The sequence below is a fragment of the Mustelus asterias genome, chromosome 15 (genome assembly GCF_964213995.1).
Source record: "Mustelus asterias chromosome 15, sMusAst1.hap1.1, whole genome shotgun sequence".
Taxonomy (NCBI): domain Eukaryota; kingdom Metazoa; phylum Chordata; class Chondrichthyes; order Carcharhiniformes; family Triakidae; genus Mustelus; species Mustelus asterias.
The window spans coordinates 56297754-56311761 of record NC_135815.1 but is presented as its reverse complement, the minus strand read 5'-3'; the positions used below and the strand labels follow the sequence as shown (position 1 = coordinate 56311761).

The 14008-nt window shown below is 40.9% G+C and overlaps 1 protein-coding gene across 11 annotated transcripts in view; it reads left to right on the top strand.

Annotated features, from left to right (window-relative positions):
* Nucleotides 1-14008, top strand: part of LOC144504522 (exportin-1) — a 60587-nt gene that overhangs the window by 34154 nt on the left and 12425 nt on the right. For all 11 annotated transcript variants that reach the window (XM_078229935.1, XM_078229929.1, XM_078229928.1 and 8 more), the window contains one exon: nucleotides 6131-6325. In XM_078229935.1, coding sequence (XP_078086061.1) covers nucleotides 6131-6325 — 195 coding nt within the window. The remainder of the gene's footprint in view (nucleotides 1-6130; nucleotides 6326-14008) is intronic.

Sequence of the window (14008 nt, the reverse complement as noted above, 5' to 3'; positions counted from 1 at the left end):
ATATCCCTCCATACCCATCGTACCCATGTAGCTATCTAAATGCTTTTTAAAAGATAAAATTGTACCCGCCTCTACTACTACCTCTGGCAGCTTGGTCCAGACACTCACCACCCTCTGTGTGAAAAAATTGCCCCTCCGGACACTTTTGTATCTCTCCCCTCTCACCTTAAACCTATGCCCTCTAGTTTTAGACTCCCCTACCTTTGGGAAAAGGTATTGACTATCTACCTTGTCTATGCCCCTCATTATTTTATAGACCTCTATAAGATCACCGCTCGGCCTCCTACACTCCAGAGAAAAAAGTCCCAGTCTACTCAGCCTCTCCTTATAACTCAATCCATCAAGTCCCGGTACCATCCTAGTAAATCTTTTCTGCACTCTTTCTAGTTGAATAATATCCTTTCTATAATAGGGTAACCAGAATTGCACACAGTATTCCAAGTGTGGCCTTACCAATGTCTTGTATAACTTCAACAAGACGTCCCAACTCCTATATTCAATGTTCTGACTGATGAAACCAAGCATGTCGAATGCCTTCTTCACCACTCTCCACCTGTGACTCCACTTTCAAGGAGCTATGAACATGCACCTCCAGATCTCTTTGTTCTGTAACTCTCCCCAACGCCCTACCATTAACTGAGTAAGTTCTGCCCTGGTTCAATGTACCAAAATGCATCACCTCGCATTTGTCTAAATTAAACTCCATCTTCCATTCGTCAGCCCACTGGCCTAATTGATCAAGATCCCGTTGCAATTGGAGATAACTTCACTTTTTTGATCCACCATCTTATTTCTCAATTGATTGCCAATCAAACCTGCTCCGCTTTCTTTATTGGCCACAGTGGCTCCAGTATCTTGGTTCCCAATCTTTTTTATCTGCTGCACTTTCCAAGATTTTATAAATGCCACAAGCGATTGTGTGTCTGTGACTTTATGAGACATTCCAGACTTGCAACCCTTTGAAGAAATTATTTTTGTTCTGATGAAACATCACAACTTGAAATGTTAACTCTTACTTCTCTCTCTCTGGAAGCTGCCAAACCTGAGTACTTTGTTTTTATTTCAGATTTCCAGCATCTGAGTGTTTTGCTTTTAAAGCTACTTTGTTTGTTTCGCCTGCCCTTTCTCAATAAATGTACTTTCTGTATTGCAGTCCATTATAGTTGCCTTGGAAACTAACAAGATATGGGCAGTTATAATAATTACAGTCTTAATTTCTTTGGTTAAATTCATTTACTAGCTTCTGGTGGCAGCCATTTAAACCCTGAGATTTGCATGGCTTCAATCTAAAAAGTTAATTGCTGTGTGTTTAATGTCACTGGCAGATGCCTAAGTTACCTCCTACCTTATTTTGACAGGAAAGTACATGGCATAAGTTAAGCCAGAATAGACTATAATTGACTGAAATCACAGCATACTTTAAAAGCATAGGAGGAAGCTACTTATCTATTGCATCTGTAAGAGGGTACTTGGATTTTCACAGTAACTTCATTGCAGTGTTAATGTAAGCCTACTTTTGACACTAATAAATAAACTTTTCTCTGTTTACAAGTCCCCAAAAGTCTTTGTCCATTGACCTAGCATTCAGCTGTGTCATTTTGCATGGTGATTATTTCCATGTCAAGTCCACTGTTTTGTTTGAACGTCTGCTGAAATTTTGCTGTCAGTTCTCTGATATCCATTGAAGAAAAGGATTTGAGACAAACATAATTTGTTCCATCTTTAACTCCTGAAATCGTCTTCTGAATTCCTTTTCCAGTTTGGATGGCGCCCTTTCTGTTTAACCTATTGTTGGATTTTCTCTAGATTTGGGAAGTGCTCAGTAATTTTGTTCTTTAACTGGGAGGACCACAAGCCCAGTTTCAACTTGAACACATTCACTGCACTGATCATGTGTGACAAGTCTCTATCCCTCCCCTGCAGTTCATGGTTCAGCTCATTCAATTTTGCACTTGTCAGTAATAAACGCCAATTCTAGCAACCACACATGATCTAACACCTCATTTCTTGATTTAAGAAAGGTGGCAATTTCAGGAAGCAGATCTAAAAATTTCTAGAGGACTTTTCTTTGAATTAACCACCTCATATCTGCATGAAGGATTAGCTCACAGTAGGTGGCATCAAGTAACGATTTGAACAAGCGATGTTGCAGAGTTCAAGCACGAATTGAGTTGACGATCTTGACGACAACTGTCATTACATGAGGAAAAATTAGTGACCTTGCTTGCTAGTTCATGATGGTGGATAGCAGTGGTAATTGACAAAGAAGGAATTTGGGATCATTTCTGCAAAGTTCAACAAAGCTTACATTGACGGTGCACCATCAGTTGTGATTGAAACCAGTTTCTTGATCGGAATATTTTTCTCAGTTGCGTACTTTTTAAAGTTTGTTGTAGACATCCTTGCCTCTTGTCTGAGTGGCAAAAGAGTCCTTGCCTCTAGCACAGGTTTTGAAAAGAGTGACTGTTGAGCTTGCAACATTCCCTTTAACTACTCTATTTTTTTGTCCAAAAGGCACAGTTTAAAGGGAAATTTTCTTAAATTTTGCATGCATTGTCTTGTGATGTTGTTCCAAATTACCTCTTTTATTCAAGGCCACACAGTACTGACAAATGGTCTTGCCTTTTACATTTCTGAAAAGAAATTCACTTTCCCATTCCTGGTGGAAATGTTAGATTTTTGCCCTTCTGGAGGTTCCTGGCTCTTGGTTCTTTTTGTCTTTACCCAGCATAGTCCACATTTTGGCATCTGTGTTTTAGCAGTCAATGAGCTGATTCACTCGTCATCACAAGAAACCAGAGTTCTGTACGTTTTTGGCGTGGTTCGGCAGTCAATAAGCTGATTTATTCATCATAAGTCCGAGTCCCGCACACTTTTGGCAGCTGTTCGGCAGCCATGGATGACAGACTTTGAGACTACAGGATCCACCTGTCGATTGCAATTGACTATTTGGAGACCTCTGTTCTGATTCTTAATAAAGGAAACAAATGGGCATAAGAAATAAGCCTGTTCACCATAAATAAAGTCATGGCTGATCTCTCAACTCCATTCACTTGTCTAATCATCTAATCCCCATTCCTCTTGATTTTCATAGTATCCTAAAATCTATTGACCTGTTTTGTGCACATATTTAACTGAGTATCTGCAGCCTTCTGGGAAAGAAAATTTTAAAGATTCTCGATGTGCTGGAAAGCTCTATCCTGGAGGGTACCACAAGTGGATGTGGTACCATTAAATATATTTGCTAAGATAGACAAGAGTTTTGGTCTCAGGGAATCAGAAATGGGTGGGGAAGTGGAGTTCAGGCCCATGATTATATTTGTACGGCAGAGCAGGCTTGACAGGCCATATGGTCTTCTCTTTTGTTTCTCGTACTCTTGGGTGTTTTTTTTCCCTCATCTCAGTCCTAAGTAGCTGACCATTTTCCTGAGATGGTGCCTCTTTAGCTCTAGACTTTCCAGTTAGGAATGCAGCATCGGTCATGTCAGGCCCCCTCAATCTCATGTTTCAATGAAATCATATCTCATTCTTGTAAACTCAGGTCCTCCTCGGGAGAATCCCATCATCCTCGCAATCAGCTGAACTGTTGTTGCTCCCTTTCTAAGGCACAGCCTTAAGTGTTGAGCTCAAAATGTACATGGTGACAACAAGAACAAAGAACAATACAGCACAGGAACAGGCCCTTCGGCCCTCCAAGCCCGCGCCGCTCCCCGGTCCAGGATTGAATCCTGAATCCAGGATCCCCGCCCAATTTTCCAGCCTATCTACATACCAATATCCTATCCACCGAGCTGTCCCTCACAGCTACGATGCTTTGTTCATTACAACCTATTAACATCATGCCAAAGCGCAGTACAATTGGAGAAAGACTTCATTGTACTTTTATTCTAACCAGTCTATAAAGTTCAACATATTGTTTACCTTCCCAGTTGCTTGTTGTACTCGCCAATTAATTTTGTTTCGTGTAGAGATTTCCAAATCCCTCTGCAAACCACCATTCAGTTTCTTCTACTGTCCTTCTATTCTCTCTACCAAAATTCTCATTTTCCCACATTATGCTCATCTGCCACCATTTTACCCACTTGCTTAACCTTGAAAACCTTCGTCTTCCTCACAGCTACCTATCTTTATAACATTGACAGATTTGGATGCATTATACTTAATCCCTTTAATCTTCTAAGTCATTAATATTGATTGTAAATATCTGAGACCCCAGATATTTGTAGCCAACCTGAAAATGATCTGTTTATTCTGACACTCTGGTATCATTTAGCCATTCCTCTATCCAGGGCTATATGTTATTCTCAACCCCATGAGTCCTTGTTTTACATCCTTTTTGTGTAGCATCTTATCGAGTGCCTTTCAAAATTCCCTGAAACCACATGTTTCCCATTCTGATAAATAATCATCCAGACTTAGCACTGTTCTCTCTCCACAGATGCGGTCAGACCTGCTGAGATTTTCCAGCATTTTTTGTTCTTGTTTCCCATGTAATCAATCCTGCTGGTATCGCATTATGATTTTCTAAGTGCTCAGTTACCACTTCCTTAATAATGGACTCGAGCATTTTCCAGTGTCTGTCAGGCTGACAGGCTTAATGTTCCATGGTTTTACACTCCTTCCATTCTTGAATAATGTTAAATTTGCTACCTTCCAATGTATTAGGATCATTCGACAATCTAGGGGACTTTGGAAGATCACAGCCAGTATGTCCACTATTTTTGAAGCCACATCTTGGATTCTGAGGATGTAGGCTGTCAACTCCAGGGGATTTTGTCAGGATTTTAGCCATAGTACTTTTTCTTTCAATATCAATCAGCACGGCATAACATTCCAGGCTGTGGGCCAAGTGCTGGTAAATGGGATTAGGTGGTGGGGTGTTTCACATGTCTGTGCAGACTTGATGGGCTGACTCTTCTGCACTGTATGATTCTAATTGAAATTCCTCACTCTCATTAGACACTTGGTTCTCTCCTATTTTTACTATGGTTTCTTAATATAATTCTAGAGTAAGGCATCCCAACTTGTGTCCTAGACTTCTGGTCTAGTCAATTACTCATAGGGTTTATAGGTTATATTTTTAAAAGTATATATTTGATATCCTTTTGATGTTGCAATTAATGCTTCTGTTTATAAACTAAAGATTACACTCCCTTTTCGGTTAACTACATTCCATTTTTGTTGTGAATAAAGCAATGAGTCTTGAGGGCAAGCAGGCTGAATGGCGGGGAGGGGGGGGGGGGGATTAATTGTTAATTGGACCAGGGCCAAAGGCTGCAGTACAGTTGGAAAATAGCTCAATGGGGAAAATCAAATGGTGGGGTGATAGCGAACTAATTGGTTAAGAAGAATGGGAGAAAAGAGCATGAAAGGGTTGAGGAAGCAAGGTAAAAACTGAGCAGTGCTGAAGTTTATGTCCATAACTTGCCGACTGAGGTTTAATGTAAACTTCAGTTTGGATCAGTTGAAATTTGGTGCTACAAGTAGAACATGGGAGGTGGGAGAAGCTTTTGTTTTTATTATACTTTAAAGGACTGCAAAAACCATTAGCATAGGATCAGAGTTGTAGGTGAAAGTTGACTGCAATTGAGGACATGTACAAAAGCCAAAAACAGCCAAGCGGTCAGTTGTACCAGAGACTTCCAGGACGGCAGTTGTGCCAGCCAGCCAGCTGAATCGAGAGGTGGGAACTTGTGTTTGGAGAAGCTAGCCAATAAGAGAACACAGTGGTAGTGATTGAGCATTCAAAAGCTCCTCTACAGCAGCACCTGGTGGTTAGAATTGTATGTAGACTCCTAATCAGTTTCCTCAGACTAATATGACAGACAGGTATCAATATCCATGGAACAAATATGCTGTAGCACCTTTAGCATTGAAAGTCATTGCAGTGGCACCTACTGGTGTAGCAGTTAAGTATGAAACTTAATGTTGGAGTCTCCCATTAGAGGAGGTTAACACAAGTTTTCAATGCCATTCAGTTAACGTACTGAAGTTAATAATTTTTTGATATGCAAATATGGTTACTTCAAATAAAATCCTGAATTTGTGTATTTGACAAACGCAGGAGCTCCTTTTTACCCCAAGAATGGTTGTTGTTCAAACCATAACTTTACAATGTTGGTTATTATAGGTAGGTGAAAATTTTGTTCCTCCATTGCTGGATGCAGTGCTTATTGACTACCAGAGGAATGTACCAGCTGCTAGAGAACCAGAAGTACTTAGCACCATGGCAACCATCGTGAATAAATTGGGTGGACATATCACTTCTGAAATTCCTCAGATATTTGATGCTGTCTTCGAATGCACTTTAAATATGATTAACAAGGTAAGATTAAAGGATTGTTGGATACCGTTAGACATATTTAGATCTTAAAAATAAGTAGAAGAATATATTTTTGCATGAATAGAACTTTGGGAATTACAATGGTCTAGATTCTTAATTGGTACAGTATTTTCTCTCGGCATTGTTGGTACAAGTTTTTAAATATTTCTACATGGAAAGAGGGGCAGGAAATCCACTTTTATTGCCCACCCAGTATTACTCACTAAAGATAAATGACCTATTTCTGATATTTGTAGTGATGCCTTCTTGATGGTGTTAGATGACAGCTCAGCTTTAAGGATTGTGTGTCAGTGAAATATATTCAATTGTGTTTGAGTGTGGGATTTTCCAATCCCACCCACACTGAGACTGGAAATTCCTTCCCGAGGTCAACGGACCTTTCAATGGTCTGTCAAATTGTCTGTCCCACCCTGGACGATTCCCCTTTGCAGGCAGGACTGAAAAATGCACCCCTTAGAAAAAGAACTTTGAAATTATATTGGGAGGCGTTGTCAATGCAAGTTTGAGTTATGATCGTACTTCCAGTAGCCTGTGTGCGCTGGTGGTGAAGGGTCTGATTTTGATTCCATTCGTTGGGACGTCAATCCAGGGAACTGTTTTCTCATGGTAGAGAGTTCTTAAAAGTTCTTGTGGTTACGTTCCTGTGTGTGAGTATTCCATCATACTTGGGCCTCGGAGTAGCCTTTAAGTGGTTAGAAATGAGCCAATCTGCGTCTGCCCTGCTTTTACAGATATGATGTTGATATGGCTAGTTTTTTTAAACTTCTGATCAACTTGCCCCAATATGTTTGTTAGACATTTGGCAATGGCAGAGCTATTGGAAGTTGTTTAGTGGCATTGCCAAAGAAAAGCCCAATGTGATGCAAATATATACTTTGCAGCCCAAACTTAAATGTTCCTCCTGTGGGCCAGCATGGTCTACTTTGTGATCAAAAATGTTGAGAATGTAGTTGATACCAAAATTGTACGGGAACAAACCATCCTCAACATTTTTTTTGACATGCAGATCATTAAAGCAGCTGACAATGGCGGGTTACGGGTTCTTCCGAGAAACTCCAATGATATGCTAGGGCTGTGGTTGATTTCTCACGACCATCTTTCCTTTGTCAGACACTATTACTTCAGTAATTTGAAGGATTTCCCTCTTGATTCCTATTGACCTGTTTTTCCAGGATTCTGTGACAATGCTGTGCCTTTAAGAAATATATTTTAGTCATGTTTCTTGTGCACGATCTGTTTCAGCAGTTCTTATTATTGGTGCAACTGGGTCTGTAACTGGCATCCCCCTCGTTCCTGCAGTGGCATAATTGCTCCTAATTGCTGGAATGTTTGTTTAATATGGACTGTTGCTGTTCTGTTGTTCCTCGTGTTCCCCTGAGGTTTTGCAGAGTAGGACTTGATTGAATTGATTGGCAGTAATATCAGGTAACTGGATGGGGCTCGGCTTGCACAGAGAAATCAAGCTTAGATGCCATGTGGAGTTGTCTTGAGTTGGAGACTGGAATCGGTCAGGAAATAACATCTCTAAGATTCTGCTGTTTGGGGGTGGATCTTTCTGAAATTCTGCTGTATGAGAGTCAGGAGGGGTGTCTTTCTGGATCTCTGTTCAGAGGTGTTAAAAGGCTAGAAGTCTAGCATCCAAATGGGCATATCTGTTGTGCTGATTCAAAAAAGGAATTTATGTCTATGGGGATCCTGCTTAATTTGGAACAATAGGGATAAATAACTGATAAGAATTATACTTTGTCCTGTTTTAAATATTTTAATTGGTAAAAATTATGCTGATTCTTTTTGTTCTTCTCTAACTGTGTTCTTAATTTTTTTGATAAAAGTTTCCTAGTGGGTCAGTTGAATCCTACCTGGAGCGAAACACCTTATGCTCATTCTAATACCAAAATCAAAAGGGAAAGTTAGGGTCTAGGCTAACTTCATAATATATCTTGGAGTTTCTGATCTCTCTAACAATTCTTTGATACTCAATTGAGTGCTCCCTTTATATTGAGGGCAGCTAGCTTTATCTCATCTCTGGCATTCACTTCTTACGAGGTATGAAACATCTTATCCAGGAACCTAAACTGAGCATGCACAAGCAGGTTATTACTTAGCAGGTGTGATTTAATGGCAATGTTGGTACATTCCATGGCTTTACTAGTTTACTAAGAGATCATCAATAGAGCAGTACTTGGCAATTTAGACTTGTGTACATGAGGAAAAATGTGTGGATAGGCTAATTTTTTACAATTAGGAATGAAAATAGAATGTTGGTCTTTATTGCAAGGGGGTTGCCTAAAAGTAGGCAAGTGTTGCTACAACTGTACAGGACATTGGGGAGACCACACCAGGAGTACTATGTACAGTTTTGCTCTCCTCACATGGGGAGCAAGACAAAAGACAGGCAGGCTAGCCAAATGCATATGCGACTAAGCAGTACCAGTAAACATAAAACATCTTCAGGGTCCATATCAGTAGCCTGTGTGCCTGGAGACCTCTAATACTTAGATGGCTTGAATTAACAGTCAAAGCTAGCAGTGCAAAGCTGAAGCTGGTAGCAATGTACAATGTGAAGGAGTTGTGAGGAACTGAAGGGAGATGAGGAAAGACAGTTAGTTCTTGGAATGGTAGACACCGAACCTTGAGAACATCTGCAAATTGTTTAATGTAAAACCTAAATCAGACAATGTTGGAATGTAAATAATGCCTTGCCTATGTGACTTGCATTGTATAAATACTGTGTGGTTCTTGCTGGGGTGAGTCAGTCCCAGAGGCCTTTCTCTGAGTTGTGCTGTCCCAACATGTTGGCTGATAAACGCTTGTTCTGTACTGGGTGTTCTGAGATTATTTTGCTACACAACAGAACTCTGTTTCAGAAGGTGGTGAAAGCAGGGGTCATTGAATATTTTTAAGGCGCAGGTCGATGGATTCTTGGGCAAGGGAAGTAAAGGTTGTTGGGGGGAGAGAGGAATTTTGGACTCAACGCAACCAGATTAACTGTGATTTTATTGAATGGCAGAATAGGCGTGAAAGGCCAGATAGCTTGCTTCTGCAGTGCAGATCTTGGGAGCAGGCTGATTGGGATCCTCTTGACATTTCTGGCTGTAGACACTGGCAAATATTAAACCTTCTATTTTGGCAATCATTTGAAAATGCACCAATGTCGGAAGTGCCAACTGTACAATTTACCCTAAAAACTTCAAGCAAATCCCTTCAAGATGCATAGTTATTGTTTACTATAACTTGTAGTCCAACAGGTTTATTTGGCAGCACAAGCTTTCGGAGTCTCGCTCCTTCTTCAGGTGAGTGAGGACTTGTGTTCACAAACAGGGCATATACAGACACAAACTCAATTTACAAGATAATGGTTGAAATGTGAGTCTTTATAGGTAATGCAGAGAGGGCCAAGCACAGATTAAAGAGATGTGTATTGTCTCCAGCCAGGACAGTTAATGAGATTTTGCAAGCCCAGGCAAGTCGTAGGGGTTACAGGTAGTGTGACATGAACCCAAGATCCCGGTACATCACTCACCTGATGAAGGAGCGAGACTCCGAAAGCTTGTGCTGCCAAATAAACCTGTTCGACTTTAACCTGTTGTTGTGAGACTTCTTACTGTGCTTACCCCAGTCCAACGCCGGCATCTCCACATCATACTATAACTTGCACAGACCTTTGTAGACCAGGTGGTGATTTCAGTTGTTTAATTTAACTGGAAGATTTGTTTTTTCAAAATTATGTCCTGTAAATTATCCTGGGGCAGACATTTGTGTTAAGTGATTGTAGCTTGAGGAGCTTCAGCTCAGTCATTGAGCTGGAGGCTGAGCTGCAGCACATCAGGGAGAAAGTAAGTTACCTGGATGCTTTATACCAGGAGGGAGTCACACCCCTTAGAATAGGGTCTTCTGCTTTGGTCAGTGACCAGGTACAGGAGGATGTAACTGCAAGGAAGGGGACCCAGAGGGTAGGAACTTCGGCCTTTTGCACTTGTTCCATAGGTTTGAGATTCTCTTGCCTTTGTTTGGATGAGAGTGGGGGCTGTGCGGTTAATGAGCTATTTGACAGAACACTGGAACAGGAAGCCAATCAAGTGGGGGGAGCAAAAGGGAATGTAGTGATAGTAGGTAGCAGTATAATGAGGAGGATTGACACTGTTCTTTGCAGCAATGCATGAGAGTTCAGAAAGCTGTGTTGTCTGCCCAGCACCAGGGTTCGGGGCATCTGCTCAAGGGTGAAGATGAACTTTTGAGTGGGAAGGGGCGAATCCAGTCATTGTGGTCCATGTAAATACCAATGACTTGGGTAGGACAAGAAACCAGGTTCTGCAAAGTCAAAAGAAGGAGCTAGGCACCAAGTTAAGCAGAACTACAAAGCTCATGGCTTTGATAATAAATCAAAGATTATGTGCAAATTGGCATAAGGAAAATCAGATTAAAGAAATTAAATGTGTGGCTCGAAGACTGGGGTGGTAGGAGTGGGTTCCAGTGCAGTGGTCAGTGGGGCTGTACCTTTGGAATAGTCTACATTTGAAATGTGCTAGGATCTGTGTTCTAGTGAGTGCATTTCTTGGGATGTAGAGACTGTTTTAAATTAAATGGTGGGGTCAACAGATCAAATTTGGGAAGCTGTGATAAATCCGAGTAGAGACAAGGCAAGAGAGAAAGAATGAACAGATTGTGACAGGAAGGGATAGAGAACACAATTCTAAATGATAAAACTAAAGGTTCTATATCTGCACATAGAATTCGAAACAGAACAGATGAACTGATAGCACAAATGAAAGTAAATAAGTAATTTGATTGCTATTAGAGACATGGTGGCAGAATGACATGGATTGGGTTCTGAATATTGAAGGGTGCTTTTCGAAAGGTAATGAAGTTAGCAAAAGGTGGAAGGTTGGCTCTGTGTTAATGATGGTATTAACACAATACAGAGGGGTGACCCAAGTTTAGGAGACCAGGATGTAGAAGTAGTTTGGATAGAGATGAGAAATGATGAAGGCAGAAAGTCATTTGTGGGAATTTTGTACAGACCTCCTAACAGTAACCACACAGTTGGATGGCGTATATATAGGAATAAATTATGGGAGCTTGCCAGAAAGGTACGGTGATAATATTGGGGATTTTAAACTAAATATAAATTGGAAAAATCAGATGTGCAACGGTAGCCTAAATGAGTTCATATTGCGTTTTTGGGATGGTTTCTTAGAATAGCAAGTTCTGAGAGCAGGCTGTACTAGATTTGGTATTGTGTAGTAGGATGCGATTAATTAAATGACCTCATGAAGTGCCTCTAGATTGCAGTGATCATAATATGATGGAATTTAATATTCAATTTGAGAAAGAGAAGAGTGGGTCTGAGTCTAGTATTTTAAACTTGAGTACGGTCAGTTATGAGGATGTGAAAGCAGAGCTAGCTAAAGTGAACTGGCAAATTAGGTTAAGGGCTAAGTCAGTAGAGATGCAGTGGCAGACATTTAAGGGGGTATTCCAATACACAATAGAAAATTTTCAATTGGAGGAGCCATCATCTGTGGTTAACTAAAAAGATTAAAGATAGTATAAAACTTAAAGAAAAGGCACAAAAATGGGTGGCAGGTCAGAAGATTGGACAGAATATAAAAAGAAGCAAAGAATGACTAAAAGATTAAGGAGGGAAAAATTAAAATTAGAGAAAGTTGGCTAGAAATATAACAGATTGTAAGAGTTCACAAAATGAGCATTAGTCCTATAGAAAGCAAGTCTGGTGAAGTAATAATGGAAAATAAGGAAATGGTAGATGAATTGAACAATTATTTTGAATTGTTCTTCACTAGAGAGGTTACAAGTAACATCCAATAAATAGTTGTAAATCAGGAAAATTGAAATTGCCTGGGAAATGGAACTGAGTAAATTGTTGGAGCTGTAGACTGACAAGTTAGGGTTAGTTTCATCCTGGGGTTTTAGAGCTAGGTTGATGTAAAACAGAAAATCTCAGCAGGTCTGACAGCATCTGTGGTGAGAATATACAGCTAATGTTTCGAGTCTGGATGACTCAAAAGAGTTCTCAAAAGATAGTGGATGTGAGTCTTGAATATTTTTAAAGCAATATTTTTAAGGGGGAGGGTGAACAGCCAGACGTCGTTGTACATATTGGTACCAACGACATAGGTAGTAAAAGGGATGAGGTCCTGAAGTGTGAATGTAGAAAGTTACGCAGAAGGCTAAAGTGCAGGACCTCGAAGGTAGTAATTTCTGGACTACTACCGATGCCACGTGCTAGTGAGAGTAGGAAGATTAGGCAGATGAATGCGTGGCTTGAGAGCTGGTGCAGGTGGCAGGAATTTAGATTTTTGGATCATTGGGATCTCTTCTGGGAAAGGGATGACCTGTTCAAGAGGGACGGGTTACACCTGAACTGGAGGGGGACTAATATTCTGGAGGGGAGATTTCCTAGAGCCACTTGGGAGGGTTTAAATTAGTTTGGCAGGGGGACAGAAGGAAAGGTTGAGGACAGCACAGAAGTTAGAGAGCACATTAAGTAGTAAAGGCAATGTTAGTAATCCTAGTACCAGACAGATCAGGCAAAAGCAGAGCAGAGAGCAAGGGAAGTCCAGATTAAACTGCATTTATTTCAATGCAAGAGGCCTGACGGGCAAGGCAGATGAACTCGGGGCATACGTGGGACTGGGATATTATAGCAATTACTGAGACAGGACTAAGGAAGGGACAGGACTGGCAGCTGAATGTTCCAGGGTACAGATGCTATAGGAAAGGTGGAACAGGAGGTAAGAGAGGAGGGGGAGTTGCACTTTTGATTAAGGAAAACATCATGGCAGTACTGAAAGGGGATATATCTGAGGGTTCGCCCACTGAGTCTATATGGGTAGAACTGAGAAATAAGAAGGGGGAAATCACTTTGATAGGGTTGTACTATAGGCCCCCAAATAGTCAGTGGGAAATTGAGGAGCAAATATGTAAGGAGATTACAGACAGCTCCAAGAAAAATAGGGTGGTTATTGTAGGAGATTTTAACTTTCCCAACATTGACTGGGACAGCCATGGTATTAGAGGGTTGGATGGAGAGAAATTTGAGTGTATTCAGGAGGAATTTCTCATTCAGTATGTGGATGGCCCGAATAGAGAGGGGGCAAAACTGGACCTCATCAAACCACAATAAGGAAGGGCAGGTGACAGAAGTGTTAGTAAGGGATCACTTTGGGGCCAATGACCATAATGCCACTAATTTTCGCTATGGAGACTGATGGGTCTGGCCCAAAAATTAACATTCTAAATTGGGGCAAGGCCAATTTTGATGGTATCAGGCAGGAACTTTTGAAAGTTAATTGGGGGAGTCTGTGGGAAGGCGAAGGGACATCAGGTAAGTGGGAGACTTCCAAAAGTGTGTTAATCAGGGTTCAGGGTAAGCACATTCCTCTTAGAGTGAAGGACAAGGCTGGTAGAAGTAGGGAACCCTGGGTGACTTGGGATATTGAGGTCAAGAAGAAGGAGGAGGCACATGACATGCATAGGCAGCTGGGATCAGGTGAATCCTTGAAGAGGATAGAGGGTGTAGGAGTAGAGTTGAGAGAGAAATCAGGAGGATAAAAAGGGGACACGAGATTGTTTTGGCAGATAAGGCAAAGGAGAATCCAAAGAGCTTCTACAAATACATAAAGGGCAAAAGAGTAACTAGGG